This window comes from Ursus arctos, unplaced genomic scaffold (genome assembly GCF_023065955.2).
Source record: "Ursus arctos isolate Adak ecotype North America unplaced genomic scaffold, UrsArc2.0 scaffold_21, whole genome shotgun sequence".
In the NCBI taxonomy this organism is placed as follows: domain Eukaryota; kingdom Metazoa; phylum Chordata; class Mammalia; order Carnivora; family Ursidae; genus Ursus; species Ursus arctos.
In genome coordinates, this window is record NW_026622886.1 from 24011877 (window position 1) to 24031013 (window position 19137).

The window sequence follows — 19137 nt, forward strand, 5'->3', positions numbered from 1 at the left end:
AGATGTGGATTCTGCCTCTCATTCAAATTAGCTCTTTGTGGCCTCAGTTTCTTGATCTGTGGATTAACTATGTAAACTACATTTATCAAAATTGACTTCTAGTTCTAAAAACTCTGTATTGGGACGCCTGGGTGGCTCAGTCAGTTAAGTGTCTGCTTTCAGCTCAGGTCATGATCCCAGAGTCCTGGGTTTGAGCCCTACATCGGGCTCCTTGCTCAGCAGGGAGCCTGCTTCTGCCCTGTCTGCTGCTTGCCCTGCTTGTGCTTGCTCTCTCTCTCTCTCTCTCTCTTTCCCTCTGTGTCAAATACATAAATAAAATCTTTTAAAAAAGTAATAAATAAAAACTACGTATTCATGAAATAAGTTTCTGAAATCTCTAAGGAATAGAAAAAGACAAGCAAACTTTATATAAGTTAATTGAAATAATTATACCTCTTTTATTAGAAAATAAATTTTGAGTCAAAAAATGTTAAACGTTTAGTAGCAAACATAATGACATGAAAACATAGCTGTTTTATGAAACCCTATTTCATATTCTCTCTCTAGAATGTTCCCATCAAATTCCCACAGCTCACTTTACTCTTTTACTCATCACATTTTGAATAATATCTTTTTCTCCTTCACTGAGTGAAGATTCGTGTATTACAAATTAATTTTCCATTAATTATAAACCTAATTAAGGCTATAAAGAATGAACAGACACTCTGCTTCAAAGAGGAAGTATTATTTGAACCAGGATTTGAATGATGAAAAGGAGATTTCAGACAGAAAATATAAAAAAGCTACTGCAGGAACAATGTGAACACAGAAACAAAGGTGTCAAAGAGAAAATGTTAAGAAGTCCAATATGGCTAGTTAGATGGAAGTGCTGATATAGCAGACCCACCTGGGGAGCTATAAATATTGTGGCCAAATTGTGAGGAACTTTGGATTTCATTCTCTAGGTACTGAGAATCAAAATACATTTATAGACAGTGAGGTGGTATGATTAGATTTTTACAGATGCTACTGAAATGTTGCCTGTGAAGTTGAAATGAACTGAAATAAAAAAAGACCATGGACAGGAGGACCATTGGTGGATCTGTTGAAATAATTTAAGTGAGATTCATGAGACTCTGAAGTAGGGCAGTGGATAATGGAAATGGATATTATGTTTTAAAGGAAATTATTAGTCATCTGGAGATATTAAAAAATACTTGTCAAATTGATTAATGAATAAATGATATGAATTATTTCTATAAAATTAAACTAATAATTTAAAATATGCCAGGAAATTCCTTCTTGAAGATCCATTGGATTTCTTTTCTCTCATATTCCTACTAGAATGTTTAAATTTTAGAATTTCTTGATATCATTTTTTTTTTGGGCCATAATGGCTAATATCTTCTTGATTATTTGATAGATGTAGAGGATAATGATCTATCTATATTATAATTATCTCCATGGAACACTATTTTATTTTGTCAATCAAACTCCATTTGCTAGATAATCAATATTTATTGATAATTCTAAATAGAACATTCTGAATTAATATTATGGACATGTCTAGAATTTCACAAAAGAGTGTAAACAATGTTTTTTTTAAATCCCTCTGATTTGATATTATCCAGGTTCAACTTTTTTCAGAAATGTAACTATTTACTGTTGATTTTTAAATTGGGCCTAAGGTTAATTTTTAGCCACAATATAAAGGAAAAAGAAGGCCAACTACCAGTAATTGAAGTGTTTAGTATCCTTGGCAATATTTGCTAATCTTTTTTCCACAACCAAGAAAAAAATGAACAAATGGGTTTGATGATATTCCCTGAATACTAGAAAATATGGGTTTTTCAAAGAATACTCCATAAACTGATGTTTTTTTCATCATTTTTAAGGCTGGTAAAATCACACACCTATAAGGATAAAGGAAGATTCACATGTTTGTAGTTTGGCAACTCTACAGGAAAGAGATAATCTTTCCAATTAACTTTAACAGATAAGTCCCACAGTGGATTCTGATTGGTCCATCTTAGGTGACATAGTCCTACCTTACCAATCCCCACGTGGGGCTGTAGGGTGGGGGAAGGGGGGAGAACAGAGCCTTGCCAATTCCAATCCCTCATGAAAGACATGGAATCCACTGTGAATTCTACTGGAAAGAAGTGGGGGTGCTGATAACAGAGAAGAAGAATAGGAAAGTGTGCTGGGCCGATAATAAATGCTCACCATAGTCCATATGCTTGGATTAGAGCAATGTTTTTTCTACTTACTGTATGAAGGACCTTTAAGAAACTACTTTATCTTGTTGGTTCTCAGTATCCTTATATATCAAATAGAAAAATTATCTCCCTTACATGATTGTTGTGAGAAGTTAGTGATATAGTATAAACTAAGGGCCTAGCATAATCCCTGCCTCATGTCTGGCATCAGTAACTTAATTAGAACAGTATTAAGAGATTCACTATGTTCTGCTCACTGGACTTGACACTGAAGATAAAATAATGAGTGAGGACAGTCATAGTCAGTGACTTTAATCAAATAATCACCCAGACAAATGTTAAACTGCAGCTGCTTTATAAGTGCTACACAAGAGAAGGAATTCATACTTGAGTTTATATTAAGAAGGGAGTTCACTGAATCAGAGCTAAAGAAAGCCTGCCTAAGGAAGAGAATATAGAGAATATTGAATTGAGATCTAATGAGGATGAGAAGATATTTACTAGGCAAAGAGAAAAGTGTTAAGCAAAGTGGTGTAAGGAAAGGAAGGAGATATGCAGAGGCTCTGAAAAGGGAAGGAATTATGAGGAACAGAAAGAAGGCCCTTGTCTGAGCAGGAGAGCACAAAAGTAATTGACTTTGGAGAGGCAGCAAAGGCCAGACCCTGGAATCTGTGAAGCCTTTGCTAAGGTATTTATTTCTTTATCTCAAGAGCAAATGACAAGCCACCAGAGAGTTTTCAGTAGAGGAAGTTACATAATCAAAACGTGATTCTTATCCTCCATTTTCATCTCCCCAAGAGATGGGAATGGATAGCAACCCTCTAGTCTGGCCTGGTGAGACAATAACAGTTTCAGTTTGGGATGCCTGTTTTTTTAAAGAAAGGTATTGAAAACAACACGTGTGTCTAACACAGGGCAGTCACAAAATGGTGCATGAACAAAGCTGTTTCACATGCATGAGACAAGACTTACAAGACTTATTTACTAAATTAGACCTGTCTCTTAACAACAACAAATATTACACTGAAAAACATAAACTGTTTCCAACAATTAATCAAAAACAGCATGATGGACAAAGTAGCATTGAAAGAATGCAAGTAAAGACGAGATTATCATGGAGAGACTTTCTTCCAAATGTACCAAATGTTGAACTCCCTGAACCCTATATTTCTGGAAGAAAACATTCCCCATGTCTCCTATCCACTTGGGGCATAGCCGTGACACTTGTTCACTTTTAAGTAGCTCCTGGTTTCCTTCTGCTAAGGGACTGGATACTGGCCTGTGTCTCCTCCAAAGGCCTGCCTTAAAGGGAGATCTCAGTCTTTCTGACCCACTTTTGACCTCCCCATAAGCTTGCTGGAGAACCTCTGAATTGCATACTAGCTCTTTCTAATCTCTTTGATATCTGCTTTTTATTCTCTTGATTTCAAATAACATGATTATACAGCAAAACTGCGCTGCAGAATATGAAGGAAACAAAAGAGATAGTTATAGATAAGAAAGTCAGTGATGATTTAAATGTAGCTAGAGCCATGGAGCTGTGCAGGTGGGAGGAGGAGACAGAACTGACAAGGGAAACGAAGGGAAGGAGGGAGATAGGGAGTGACAGAGTGAGAGTACACTATAGAAGATGAATATATTGAGTACTGAGATGAATGACTTAGTTGAATAAAAAGAAATTCACCTGAATTTCTGAGAGGTTCACCTCCTGGTTTCTTTAAACCTGGCCTGATTTATTAGCCCCTCCTTCCTATTAGTTTCATAAAATTAGTATGGTTAGATTGATGTTTGCCAATTTTTGTAATTTTACCAACTTCATGATTTTTGTCATATACATCTTCCCTTAGTACTAGTTTTTACTTCTTCAGTATTATACATTAAACTGTCTTTAAATTGACCGTTTACATTTTTTTTCCAAGAAACAACTTGGAATCATCTGTTTGATGTGATATATATGCATATTATAGATGTATACATTTAAATATATATACATTTTAATTCATACTCATTTGATAAAATAAACAAAAATATTAATCTGTACACCACCTAAAATCATCCTGGGAACCTTTGCAGCTATGCATGTCACACTGCTATACCCATGTTTTGAGGCAAGGTCATAGAGCCTGCAGCAGAATCTGAAAGGATTTGAGGCAAGGTCATAGAGCCAGCAGCAGAATCTGAAAAAAACATTTCTCATACCCATTTCCTTTTCTATTAGAGTATAGTAATACATTTCAGGAGTGTAGATCCTTTATGCATTATATACATTATATATATGTATATGTGTGTGTGTATGTGTGTGTGTATATATATATATATACACATGTATGTGTATATATATGCATGCAAGTGTTTGGGAGATTTTGGCATAGCAAAATTACCCCTAAGGGATGGTGAAAATTGGGATTACCCGGGAGGAGTCATTAATTAAATGATTTTCTAATACCGTCATACTTGCTTCTGTTTTCAGGCTTCTTTCCACTTCTGCTAAACGTGGTTTTGCAGCACCATTCTAATTGAAAGTAAAAACGATTGTTTAATACTGTGAACTTTCTTGTGGTCCTTTTTTTCAAACATCTATTTTCATAACTATGGATCGGGAAGTAGTCTTCTAGTTGGGAGCTCCAGCCACATAGACCAAAGCACTGTGGAAGGAGGCACAGTGACATACCAAATCCCCAAGTTTGTTTGCTATTAAGTGATGTGGTACACAGGATAATGACCCCCCCCCCCCAAAGATGTCAACATCCTAATCCCTAGAACCTGTGAATATGCTCTTACCTGGCAGAGGGGAATTAAGATTGCAGATAGTGTTAATATTGTTAATCAGCTAACTAAAATAGGCGGATTTTCCTGGGTTATCCACAAGGCCCTTAGAAGCAGAAGAGGGAGACAGAAGGGAATGTCAGAGTGGTTTGATGCTAGAAGAATTCAACTCACCTTTACCGACTTTGAAGATGAAGGAGGCCACGAGCCAAAGAACGTGGACAGCTTCTAGAAGCTGAAAAAGGCAAGACAAGGAATTCTCCCCTAGAGCTTCTATGAGGAATGCAGCACTGCCAACACTTAGCCCGGTGAAATCCATCTTGGACCTCTGATCTCCAAATTGTAAGATAATACACTTGCGTTGTTTTAAGCCATTAAATATCTGGTTATTTGTTACAGCAGCCACAGAAAACCCAGGGAGCTTCAAATTTTACCTAGTTTCTTGTGCTCTCATGGTTGTAAGTTTGGCATATTTATTTCTTAACAAAAGCACGCTGAACTAATTAATGCAAATTTGGAATCCTACTTTCATTAATACACCTAATTCCTAAATTTATACATTATTCTTGTTCCAAAAAATTATTGATGTTATGTCTGGTTAACATTTTCTTTTAAAAAGTTAACACAATTCTTTTTAATGGTCTCCAGGTATAAGAACAAAAATAGAAGCGTTTTGGAGAGGTAATAAAATACTTGTTCTAAGCATTTTTTTAAGGTTATACAGCCAGAGGGCTCTGGATTCAAATTAAGCTGTACCATTTACTAGCTGTGGTTTGGGAAAATTGACCTAAGCCTCTGTTTCATCATCCATAAAATGGGAATAAAAATGGTAGGACCTTTACAACACGTTTGAGGAAAAGATTTAACAAAATAATCTACCAAAAGTCCTTTGCATGACACCTGGTATGTAATTAAGTGCATCACATGCTGGTGTTAGCTATTATCACTGTTCTTAGGGCATTATCTTTCTGATTTCGAAAATCTCTCTAACAAAAAAGTACGACTTTCATACACTTGCTGTTATTGACTTGCACATTTAATAATCTATGGCTTCTCTTTTAATGTTAATTTCTAAAGAAGCAGCAGCAAACCATTCTGAAAATAGCATCTCCCTTAGCAATACTTAACCCTGAGTCAAGTTTTTTAAAATTATAAATATTCATTCACTAAAGTAATTCTTAAAAATAAAATAGAGGGAATAAGACAATGGGCGAACAACAGATCCCAATTAAGCTCCCCCCGCCCCCAAGGCGGGGTGGGGTGAATTCTTTGCTAAGCACCCAGTGTACTCTAGCGAACCGCCTCAGTGTAAAAAGGGGGAGCTCCCAGCTCTCCTTAGCTCGCGTCTGTCCCCGGGCGGTGCCAGGTAAACCCTGGCGGAGCTGAGAGGCCGGGCTGGGACTCGCTGCGCCCTGCACGCGGCGCGAGCTGCCGCTGCAGGTTAAGCTTCACCCTCGGCGCCCTCGTGGCTTCCCTCTGGTGTGCGTTCGCGGCGGCCAGGCAAGGGTAAGCGCTTGGCCTGATTTGTTCAACTTCGGGGGCATTGGCCGCGCTCTGGCCGGCCTCCCGGGTCTCCCCCCGTGCCCCTGCCCCGTCTTGCTTCCCCGGGGCTCCGGAAGGGAAGGAGGCGTGTCCGGAGCAGGCGGGAGGGACCGGTATAAAAGTGCTGGCTGCGCGCCGGCCCAGGCTTCACTTGCCGCCTTGCGCCGGGACGAGGAGCGCTGCGGGAAGCACGGGCGGTGGAGAGGGCGCTGCGCTCGGGCTACCCAATGCGTGGACTACCTGCAGCCGCTGCTCGTGCAATATGCTGGAGCTCCAGAACATCTAAACGGAGTCGCCACACCGCTGCCTGGGCTGGATCACAGCGCTGCCTTTCCTTATGAAGAAGACACAAGTGAGTAGGGCGCGCCGGGAGCTTGCCGGCTGTCCTAGAAAATCGCGCCCGGAGCCTGGGGGAGGCCGGCTTGTCTCGGCACCCGCTGCCGGGGCTTGTGGGGCTGTGCCCGCCGGACGAGCCAAGAGGGTGCGAGGGAGGCGGGCGTGGCGTGCGAGTCGGAGCCGCCCTGGCCGGGTGAGCCAGACAGAAGGAGTGGGAGCGATGAGAGGGAGCTGGTGTCAAGTTTGGAGCCGCAGCCGTTAAGTTTGGAGCTGTCAGTCGGAACCGCAGTTCCTGTAAAATGGAAGGATCTGCTCTTTGGCCGGAGAGTTAAGTTATCAGGAGAAGGCATTTCTCTGCACGGGAGATATTTTCCCGTGGATTCCGGGAGCTTACAAAACCGCTCCCAGCGCACTACGCTCGCTCACTGTCGAACGCAGGTTTTTGTGCAGCCCCTAGGTGGGCGCGGGGCTCGTGCGGACTCGGGTGCAGCCGCGGGAGTGAAGCCAACAGGAGAGAACCTGCCCGGCCAGCCCGGAAAACTTGGCTCTGCGCGGTCTTTGCCAGGTTTGCGGCTCTGGGTGAGTTTCCAGAGAGCCATAGATGGGGTAATACGACCACATTGCATCCACCTTCTTCCATTACAGAAGAGGAAAAAAAGTTTGTTGTTGTTTTGTTTTGCTTTTTAAATAGGCACCTCTAATGATACTTATTGAGGTAATTCCCAGTGTAGCTGAATTGTGCATTATACATAAACACTGTGAGTAAAGCACCGCCCAGGGGTACAATTAGACGTTCTTTTTCCCCTTGAAGCAAATATCTGGCTTATAGTTTGGAAGGGGCTGCCACGGTACTCCCACCCACAGTTCCTTTCTCCATTGGAGTTCTTACCTCTCCCTACTTCTCCCCTTAGGAATTTATCTGTGTATCTGCTGCGAGTTGGGTAAAGCTGCCCTTTCACCCCCCAAGAGGATCTATCAGAGACTGCAGTTCCGAGGGGTGGCAGTGGTGGGGATAAAAGGAAATTGAGCATTTGTCCAAATCGTCTGTTTAGAATGAAGGTATCCATGTGTTGAAAATGCTTTACTGAATGAACTGCTTTGTATCCTATTTTAAATGGACGTGTGGGCCTGGGAAATGTACACATTCAGGAGGAAGTAGGAAGAAGGGAGCGCAGCGCACAGGTGTGGAAAGGGCAGGGGGAAGGGACGTCGCCTGGCAGAAAGGAGGTTTGTGCAGTCTGGAGGGCAGCTGCCCAAGACTGAGGAGCGGAGCACAGGTTCCTCTGGCAAGCAGGTTCGTTTGTAGGCAAAGCATTGAACACCACACCCAGGATCACCCCACTGTGCTGTTGAAATGCAAATGTGAATGACTGGCACCGAAAGAAAAGTTTTAATGTAATTATTTGACTTGTACAAGCTTTCTGCTTTGTGGAATAGTAAGGGCGGGGGACCAATTCCTTGCTATAGTAGCATCTCCTCACATGAATGATAGTGCTGAGAGCCCGTGGAGAAACCGCTACCTTCTAGCTGGGCGGGCGGGGTGGGGTGGGGGAGCCTAAACCTTCTTATTTAAACAAGAACACAGGAGACAGATCAGGTTAATGTCCAACACTCCAAAGGGAGACGATGTACTATCATGTCACTTTGAGAGTCAGTAGGATTGATGATCCTTGCACCCTTGCTTTGCAAAACAAATGTGAGCTCTGTAATCTCCTTTCTCACTTTGATTAAATGGCTGTGTAAATCGGATTACATGGAATAATTGAAAACTAGAAAGAGGTTGATCTAGCCTGAAACGCTGTGGCGTTAGTGACTCAGTGCTGCCGACCAGGGACATTTGAGACCGCTAAGTATTTTAGAAATGTGACCTGCTCCAACCAAGTTAAAGTGCAAGCCCTTGGGGGATCTTGCTGATGTTAAAGGGTTTGCAGGCAAAGGAGGGTAGTGCCCTTGTTGAATGAAGGCATTCATTGCTTGGGATCTAATGACCTTCAAGGTTTCCTTTAAGGATACTTCTAGCAATTCCACATTCTTGCCACTGCAAAGGAAGACGCTTGGAAATAGTAGGAAATCAATAAAATCATGGAAATAGGGGAGGGGGGTAAGATCCTCCTTCATATTGTTAAATTTCCTAATCCAAAAGTTAGGATGAAATTTTCCATGCAATTTCTATGTGGATGGAGAATAGCACAAGGAAATTAGACATTAATAAGTAAGGTCATTTGTTCTACTACATCAAATGTTATCCTTGCCAGGGCGGAATGTCTATTAATGTTCAACAGTTTAAGTAATCGTTTATAAATATGGCATCAATACCAAAGTTCTATCATAAGGCAAATGGTTCAGTATGTTTCCAGTACCCAAGATACAAAATAAGAATTTAATAACAGTAATAATAATAATAAACCTGAACTTGAATTATAAGCTCTCCAAGAATCCCAGGGACACCAGGCATTCTGGCTTTTTACTCAAGCCAAGTAAGTGTGGAAATTCCATCAACAACCACTTGGGGTTTGATAAATGATTCTGTCATTTATTTAGCTTCAGTATTTGGAAAATAATTACATGGGCAATAGTCCTCAGGAGCAATTGTAACAATAAATTGAATCAGAAGCCTACAGAAATGAATGTGCTTTGTATTTTTCAGATTTTATATGTTTCTGATTGTGTTTTATTCATATTGTGTGATTTTTACAGTTTCACAAGAGAATTGTGGCTCTGGCTTAAAAAGAACATCTATTTCAATGTGTAATCATTTTTTTTAATGTAATGCTCTGATATACTGGTATATTAAATAACAATTGTGCAGCATATTTGGCAAGACCAATTAGAAAAGAGCTGTCAGTTTAATGGGCCTGGCGCCATGTTTATCGATGTTGTACTTATATTTTAGTTTTGAGATGGTTTGTGAGCGTTTTCATGACTGCTGTCAGTTTGAAAAATACTAAGACAGGAAAAATTCATCTTGCAAACAGTGTAGTAAGGCCATTTTAGGCACACATTAGTTCTCAAAAAGAAACAAATAGAATGCTTGTTAGTTATTCCAAAGAAAATATCCTCTTTTCTCTTTATGAAATTTGTCATCTGTGTGATGATGCACATTTATAGAAAAAATTAACATTTATGAAAAGAATATTTTAAAATTTTGTCCTTAAAGTCACTCAGTTTGGAATGTGTGCTTTGAATAATTCTAATTTATATACTTTTAATTGATACATTCTGCCAAGACTTTAAAAGTCAAATGCTAAGTCAATTACACTTAATAGAAAACAAGGAAAGTAACCATATGGAAATCTGAGGGCCTGAGCCAAACCAATTAAAATTGCTAAATTTTATTTATGTCTAACTACCGATTTGAAGATAGCAATTGTGAGTCACATTTTTTCCTCTAATGATAAGTGACTGAAATTCTTCCATCACCAGAAATAACGTTAAAAAAAAAAAAAAAAATCCCTACCCAAATAGCTAGTCAGAATATTGGAGGAAAGTTTCTTGCATGGTCCATTGAACCCCACTGCATGTGCCTTCCCCATCCCTGTCTAGGGAGTACCCAAGCTATAATGGAAAGATCCTAGGCTCTTGCTTTTGAAGACTTAAATTCTGATTTCTGTTTTACCACTGGTAAGACAAATGACCCTCAGACAAATGGTTAGACTTCTTAGGATTTCCAGTTTATATTCTGTATGATGATTATCAACTAGTTATAAAGATTCTTCTCATATGATTATAAAGGATTAAACAAAATTTTATATAGGTCTTTATTCCAGCACAGTGGCTTACTGTAGTTACAATCAGAATTTATTGTCCCTGAGAAGAGAATTGCCTTGCCGGCAACTTATAAGCCAGAGAAAAACTGGCTATTGGGTCTGAATGATGCTTACCAGCAAAGCAGAGAGACCAGGTTTTTATAAATCTGATCTGTGGATTCAGTGCCTCCCATTATAGGTTGTCATCTGTTTACAGACTGTAATTAACACGTAGCAAACTAGGATTATCTGAAAACAAAGGCACTATGTGGCATGAGAGATGTTAAACCCTTTTTGTGGTATGAGAGATGTTAAATCCTTTAAAGTTTTTCTTTAAAGGTAAAACCGAATAAGAGCATTAGAATTGAAAATAAAAATAGAAACTGGAAATATTACTGTATCTGATTCACTTCCATATTTCCACACTCTTGCTTTCTAAGTTGCCCTGGTATGATTTTGAGGGTTTATTATAGACTAAAGATACTTGCTCTTCTGGGGGAGGACACGCATTCATTTCTGCAGGGTGTCTTTACCAGGCAACATGCAGTAACTTTTTTTTTTTTTTCATTATGCAAGTTTGTGAGATTTTTTTTTTTCTTTTCTCGATTACCTTAATGTTCCCTTTTGTAAATGAGGGTGTAAAGCATTTGGATATAAATCTGAGGAATGATCTTTTATCTTTGTTTTCCAGTACATGAATCATGAGCAGCTGCAAGAGACTCTTTTTTTGCTGTTAGTCACCTGTGTAGTCAGAACAGTTTATAAAACAAATTGAGGGAATGCCAGGATGCTTTTATAATCTGTGCTGTTTTCAGAGTTATTTTGTATTGACTTCGTCTCATAGAAACCATTGACTGTAGTCTTACTAATCTATAGATGCAGCAAGATGTTTTTGCTTTTTCACTTAAGTATGTGTATACTAAAAACTGTTTACAAGGGTTAGAAGTTTGAGAAAATTGTCATTATGTTATCTCTACCTATTTCCTTCTGTCAGAAAAGAGGAGATGGGTGGGGGTGGGTGATTTTCTTATAATTAGGCCTCATGGGTCTTTTTTTAAAATCACAATGTATGTCATCTAAAGAAAGACTGTTCTTTATGTAGCTCTCTTTCTCTTTTGGCTACATTTTACTATTTTTCTAGGTTGCCACATTGACTTGGATATTAGGGGATGGAGTTCTTTTAGTAGCCCAGATACTATGTTGTATGACGTTGGGAGGTCATTTTAATCTCTTCCAACCTTGGTTTCCTCAACTGTAAAGTGAGAAGGTAGGAGTAGGTGATTTCTAAGTTCCTTCCAGTTCTAAATTTTTTTATTTCTAAGATACTAGTAAAATAAAGGTTTGAACCACATGGCATTTAAGCTTCCTTTGATTTGGAGACTTATGTAGCCATTGCTTTGGTTTGGTGTGAATACAAATTATAACCATTTTTTATGATTGTGAACCAGCCAATGGGGAGAAATGAAAGAGATTTAAGTATAGGATGTGTACTTTTAGCCATTTGACCTACTACCTGATAATTCTCTATAATAAGAATGGTATTTATACTTCCTATTTTAGCAATATCCGTAGTTGAAGAGGATCTTTTTCTCTTCTAATCTTTAAATTCTTTAGGGGAGGAAGAATCCTAAGGCAAGGTCAGCCAGAGTAGGTAAGCTTACAAAAGGTAACGAATGCCTCCCAGTATTTGCTTCTCTTTGCTGCCCCTGCAGTCTTCAGCATCTGTGTGCCGGGAGTGGAAAATGGAGAGAATTTGGTCATGCACTAGAAATATTAGTAGGCAGAATCAGAAGAATGGGTCCTATGTGCAGCTCTGGCTCCAGTGCCCATCACTAAGTCTTAGTAGTCTTGGGCAAGTCTTAGGCAAGTCATGGGCAAGTCACAGGCAAGTCTCTGAGTGGTAGTAGTATCTGTGAATTGCGCCCTCGAGTTAATCCTGAAAAGATAGTGAAGAGGAGGGGTCTGTAGCTGGATGCACAGAAGCTGAAAAAAGAAGGAGCAGCCCTTTTGCTTCAGGGGAAAGACAGTTCCCATGGATGATACTTGGCTGAGTCTTTCCGTGCCCTGGCTTTCTGCAGATCTAATACAGTCTCTGGAACACCTCTCTCCTGCCTTCTTTCCTTAGCTTTTCTCTGAAACTGACATTAGCTGAGGGTTGGGGCAGACCTAGTAGCCAGCAATAGGTTTTCCTTAGCAGTCTGGAGCCATGACAGCCCTTTTCTTGTTGACTTGAGAATATTTGAAGATCAGTTGGACCTCTCCACCAGACAAGTGACCATGGAATCCTCAGAAAATAGAGTCATGACAATGACAGTAACGCTCTTCTCTAAATGCCCGCAGAGTCAAGTCAGCTACGTACTAAGACAAACAAAACAAAAGGCACTGATCCAGACAGTTAAACAAGTAGCAGTAGCTATATACCAGCCACCTGGATGCAGGAATTCAGCACTTGACTTTGCAGGTGTAACTGTTGCCCTGGGGCTTTCATTGCTGCGGGTTAGAATGCTGTCTTAATGGGAGCAGTTCGGGTTCCTTTTCTTTGTTCCTGGTGCACAGACAACAGCTCAAACATCCAGCAGTCCCCTTGCAAAGAATGCCTTGCTCCCATGGAAAAGGGAGTAAAAGGAAAGAGCTAGAACAAACCCACCGCCCCTGCTCACTTGAAAAAGCAAGCCTCAGTCTGTTTCACCTTTGCAAAAAGGGCATACCCTCTGCATAATGTGCCTCCCCCTGCAGACCTGGGAGGAAAGAGCACAGCCCAGAGGGGGCCGTTGTATTTGTCTTGTATACACACACTCTGTCGACGCTTCCAAGAGCAAAAGTTCATCTTCTGAACAAAAGCCCTGTGGGTGCTGAGAACTTTTGGCTCTTTTTTACCTTGACGTAAAATCTCTGAAGCCAATGATGACCTTTCCATTTAAGTGCCTTGACTAAACTCCAGGAAGGAAACTCCTCATAATTGCCTTGTTTCTCCTAATGCAAACGTTTGGATGGTATAGTGACCAGCTCACCTATAGCAATGACAATTTAATAGTGGCTCTCTATTGTGAGGGTCCCCCTTGTGCTGAGTTTTCCACTGCTTCCTTGGGGTCCCTTTCTCAATGCCCTCCTAAGCAACTGCCTTGTGAAAACACAGATTCCTTGCTTTCCAAGAAGAGTGTTGCAGAGAAAGTGGGTTTTGTTATGAAGGCCTTGCCCCCCCCCCCCCGGGATGTGTTGTCCATATGGATGGCTATCAAAATTTATATTTACTGCAGACCTTCAGATGAGGGCAGAGGGAGGAAGGATGGCAAGGTTTCATATGAAATGGTTTCTAATGTGATCTCGAATACCCAAGGATTGCAAAACAAGCCTTGGCAGTCACACATCATTATTTAGGGTTCTGTGTCAACCTACAATTTAATGCTTCTGAAATAGTCAACACATGAGGGATTTACATTTTTGATGATCAACTAAAACTTCCTGTGATTGTTGAGTTTGGATCTTCTGGTGATTTGAGAAAATGGCTCTATTTGGCCCTGTCCAGACATCTCTGATGTGTTCCGTTAAGTAGTGAACGGACGAACACCTGTTATTTGACTGCTTGTTAGATAAATTATCACAGTAGAGGGGAGTGGCTGGTGCTTTCTGCCTCCAGGTGGTCCAAAGTGGGCACTGAAATGCAGGAATAAAAAGGGAGCTTTTCATGAAAAATGAAAAGTAGGTTATTAGCATGTTTTTAATATTAGATGAAATAAATTCTATGTAGAAAAGCACAGGGCTACAAAATAGGGTTTCTGTAATTCTTGTTTTTGCAATAATTTAACAGGTTTGTTGTGTTGTATTTTTTTTAATTTTTAAAATTTTTCATTTTTTAACCTCTGCCCAGGAAAATCTTTTTAAGATTTTAGTGCATATTTGTTTATAATGTTCCATGACTATAGTACTATGTCTTCACAATATTCAGAAAATAGTAGACTTCCGGGGCGCCTGGGTGGCACAGCGGTTAAGCGTCTGCCTTCGGCTCAGGGCGTGATCCCAGCGTGATGGGATCGAGCCCCACATCAGGCTCTTCTGCTGTGAGCCTGCTTTTTCCTCTCCCACTCCCCCTGCTTGTGTTCCCTCTCTCGCTGGCTGTCTCTATCTCTGTCGAATAAATAAATAAAATCTTTAAAAAAAAAAAAAAAAAGAAAATAGTAGACTTCCCCCCACTATTTGAAACTTGGATCTTTTTTACTCCTAAACAATTCAATACACTTTTAAATCCCAAACTGATTTGACCATTATTTGTACTTCTGTACAAATGTCACACACAAAGGATTCAGCTTGAAGAAGGGAAATTTACTGTGGTTCTGTGTCAAGTGTTTGGCATTTAAATGTGTGGCTGTTTTAAATAGCTTCCATCACTGTTTTATAAAATCAAATCACCCTGATACTACGATCATGCCAGAATGGCACTTAGTAGAAAACTCTTCCAAGATTAATTAATTCGTAGAACTTTTCGTCTGGGAGGTAGGTACTATTTTTTCAAATCCCATTTCACAGATGAGGAAACTAAGATAAGTTCTTTCCTCTGCCAACTCCAAGTGGTTATTGCCAAGACTAACACCCAAAGAAGTTTAGCTGCTGCAACCACCGTGTATCTATGAGGCTTACTCTGTACCTCAAAGATACATTCTATTTATAGGAACATTGAATCAAAAAAGAAAAGCAATTCAGATATTAAAACAGCTGCTAGTGATATTAATTTGGACAACAAAAATTTCATGATTCTAGCTGCCTTGCAGAGTGGCTTATACTAGATGCTTAGTAAATACATATCAACTGTTGTGGAATGAATCGATACCTGATTAAGGTTGTTAGGTGCTGATATATTTTTAAGAAGCTCCCCCCCCCCCAACAGAAGGCAAATTTTAACTACCGTAATGTGTCTCTTATACAAACATGTTTGGTTGATTAGAAGGGCTAAGTGGGGGGCGCCTGGGTGGCACAGCAGTTAAGCGTCTGCCTTCGGCTCGGGGCATGATCCCGGCGTTGTGGGATCGAGCTCCACATCAGGCTCCTCCTCTATGAGCCTGCTTCTTCCTCTCCCACTCCCCCTGCTTGTGTTCCCTCTCTCGCTGGCTGTCTCTATCTCTGTCAAATAAATAAATAAAATCTTTAAAAAAAAAAAAAAGGGCTAATTGGTTCACCACTTACAGCATTAAATTTCAGTGAATATGCAATATCATTTACTAACCCCCCAAATGGGAGACCATGCAAGAAAATAGAAAACATTGCATTGAGTTCTAGATCACATACATTATTTGTTCTGCCACTTACTATCTGTATGACTTGTAGTGTTTCTCTCTGAACTTTACTTTCCTGATCTTTAAAATGTGTACAGAAATAACTACCTATTATAGTATTGATGTGATGATTAAGTAGGATAGTGTCTAACGGCACAGTGACTTGCACTTAGTAAACAATCATTCCATTCTCTGCTAGAATAGTAAATCATGGAGCATTATAGCAAATCCACATGCTGTAAGAAATAAATTCATTATTAGCAATACCTGCCTTTGGCTCTAAGACTTGCATGCTGAATAAGTGAATTAAAATAATCCTTAGAGATTAATGCCTTAACTGCCTTATTTATATATTATCTACTTTTTTAAAACACTCATAAGCACTCTTAGTAAATTAAACAAAATTTTCACCCAATTTGATCTCCTTTACCTTTCTTCCCTTTCTGAGAAAGGAAACAGTTACACAAAATAGGCCAAAAGACAAGCTGTTTAACAAGAAAAAAAACAGCTTATTGAATAAAGAAATGATATGACTAGTTAATAAGTTAATATTTGGCTTCTCACCATGGATGAGGCACCGTGCCACAAACTGTACAGGTATATCTCCTTTGATTCTAGGGAAAAGAAAAGAAAGAAAGAAAATGTTAAGAAGGAGATATTGATTTTTTTTAAAACAAATAAGGAAACTGAAGTTCAAAGAGATTAAGAAAATTTGCCCAAGATTAAAAGAAAAAAAAAAATGCAAGTAAGTGGAAGAGCTTGGTTTTCAAACCAAGCCTGTCTAATTCTAAAGACTAGATTCCTCCTAACACTATAATAGAATGCACCCATATTTAAGTATAAATGTACATATCTATGTGATCTGAAAGGCTTGAGCTTGTGAGTGTGTGTAGATGATGTCTTTATACGGGCAAGACTGAGAGCAGGCAAAGCTGAGTCTCTGCCGGAGGGACTGGTGATTCTGACCACCACCACCTCCTCCGCACCACCCAGGAGTGTAAATGGTTGTGATGGGCAACCAGACTCCCACAAGTCAGGGAGCCTGGGCTTGGTCACCAGCCTCTTCCACCCCTGTCTCCTTAGCCATCAAATGCATGCCTCATCTGTTGTGAGGGAGGCCCCTTAGAGACTCCAAAAGTGCCTTTTACTTTATGGAATGAAGAATTACTGCCAAATCCTTGGTGTCTTTCAAAGAAAATGATACTGTTTTTGGCAGAGGGCAGATTTTAAAATATTTCTAAATTGTGTTTCAAAAAAACTTCTTGGGGAAAAAAATGATGCATCAGGGATTACTTTAATCAATTTGCTCTGACTCCCTTTCATGCTATTTTTGAAGACAATTTTAAGTGGCTGTGATCATATTAGAAAACTATTTAATAATAATGTCCTGATGCTTATGTCTGGCTTTTAAAACTACCAGCCATTTAAGTTGTGACCTTTGCTTTGTAATTCCTTGTCAGCTCAGTCCAAGTGCATGAGCAGTAAAAATCATTTTCTACGTTGATGTATTGATTGTATAAACAAATGACTGTCAGAGTACCCTTATGAGCAGTATCACTATGTAACTTATAGCTAGAAGGAATCATTTGAGAGTAGGTGAAGGAGACAACAGAACAGAGGTGTGATGAACCAAACGGACACAAGTTAGATGGCCTGCTTTGGTTGACTAAGCATGTAATCCCAAGCCTCAGTTTCCCCCATCTGCTGAACAGGGAGACCAATAGTGCCTTTCTCAAAGGCGGTTATGAAGATTAAGTGAAATAATCCACAAAAAGCCCTTAGTCCAGTGGCTGGCACATTGGAAATACTAAATAAAACGTTTGCTATTATCACGAGCATTAAACAAATGGTAAGTTTATCAATATCAGTGACTTCTCTTAATTGCAAAGTCTCCACCCTCGGCATGAGAGGGAAAGTTGAAGCCATTCATCCGGATAAGTCAGGCTTCAGATTCACTTTAGTCCTGAATAATTTGATTGTTTCCATTCCCTACTTTAACAAAAGTGGAAAAAGAGCTAAATGTGCATAATTATAATCGCAAGATAGTTTACCTAGGAGCAAAGTTACTACTTTCTATCCTGTGCCCAAGGTCACAGAGTTAATACGAGGTAGAGCTGCTTTATGAATCAGGTGGTCTGGAACCAGATCTGCATTCCTAATCTCTGTGCTACACCTGGAACTGGAGGGACAGAACATAAGTCCTCTCCATGAATTGGTGAGTGATCTCCTACTTTTCCCTATCTGGAAGGAGAAGTCCTGTCTAGCATCAGCAGAAATATAGCCACTTGTCAAGGGAAAATAGAAAGGGCTTTTGTGTCAGGACTCTTAGGCTTTCCCTCTGGCTTTTGATTCTAGCTTGCTGAGGAATCTGCGGCAAATTATTTAACTTTGCTTCACCTTTTCTTACCTGGAATTTCCTCTTCCGTAAAATAATAATTCTTAGCAGATTTCCTTCCTTCCTGCCTCTCGCCACCCTTTTCCTCCCTCCAATCCCCATCCTTTCCTTGTTTATCCCGTTCCTTTTTTAACTTAGAAATAGTATGTTGTGTACCTGCTTTGTGATTGTCACTCGCAGAATTATACTATTATAAATAATTTTCAGGCTTAACACATTTTCCTACTATACTCTTAAGCAGAAAATTATATGTTTGTGCAAAAGTGCTTGACTCGTCGGCCTCAAAGACACTTGAAGGAATACAGACTTTGGGGTTAGAAGGAGGCCCAAGTCCTAGCTCTGTTATTCACCAAGACTGTGTGCATGTTATTAACATTCTTTCTCTAGGCCTTGGTGTTCTCATATGTATAATGGGGTAATAAGGGTAATAGTATGCAGTTGGAAGAATACAAAGATTAAATGGGATAATACATGAAGTTGGTTGACCTAGAACTGATGTTTGATAGGTGGTATTCGTAATCTCTTGGGCTGTATTTTAACAGCAAAAGACCAGTATACATCAGACTATGTACTGTTTTGGTTTGTTCCATTTGTGTGGTGGCTGTAATCATTTAAAAACCTGTTGTCATTGAAAAGCAGAGAGTATGGGTGATTATAGGAAATAGGATTGTGTAATGGTAAACTGAGATTAGTAAGGGGTCTGGGTCAGGGTCAGCATCCTCCTTCGTAACTAAGGATGCTGACATAGGTCTTGACTACCTCGCAAGCTCATGTGTATGAGAGAGAGGTAATCATTAGAACAACGCTCTGTAGACTGTGCTGTTCTGCTCAGGGGCCTAGGGTCATATTATTATTCTAAGCCTTGAGTGATTAAAAATTCAAGCTTT

The 19137-nt window shown here is 39.8% G+C and overlaps 1 protein-coding gene and 1 long non-coding RNA gene across 4 annotated transcripts in view; one reads left to right on the top strand and one right to left on the bottom strand.

Annotated features, from left to right (window-relative positions):
• The window catches only part of LOC130544505 (uncharacterized), a 199009-nt gene extending 192329 nt beyond the window's left edge, over nt 1–6680 (bottom strand). For both annotated transcript variants that reach the window (XR_008960830.1, XR_008960829.1), the window contains exons 1-2: nt 5139–6680; nt 4645–4710 (exon numbers count right to left, since the gene is read on the bottom strand). This is a non-coding gene — a long non-coding RNA (uncharacterized LOC130544505). The remainder of the gene's footprint in view (nt 1–4644; nt 4711–5138) is intronic.
• KITLG (KIT ligand) overlaps nt 6650–19137 on the top strand; it is an 84854-nt gene continuing 72366 nt past the window's right edge. Inside the window, exon 1 of one of the 2 annotated variants that reach the window (XM_026499931.4) lies at nt 6650–6858. In XM_026499931.4, the coding sequence (XP_026355716.1) occupies nt 6844–6858 (15 nt within the window). In that variant the 5' untranslated portion in view covers nt 6650–6843. The remainder of the gene's footprint in view (nt 6859–19137) is intronic. The other variant, XM_026499932.4, reaches the window with a different exon arrangement.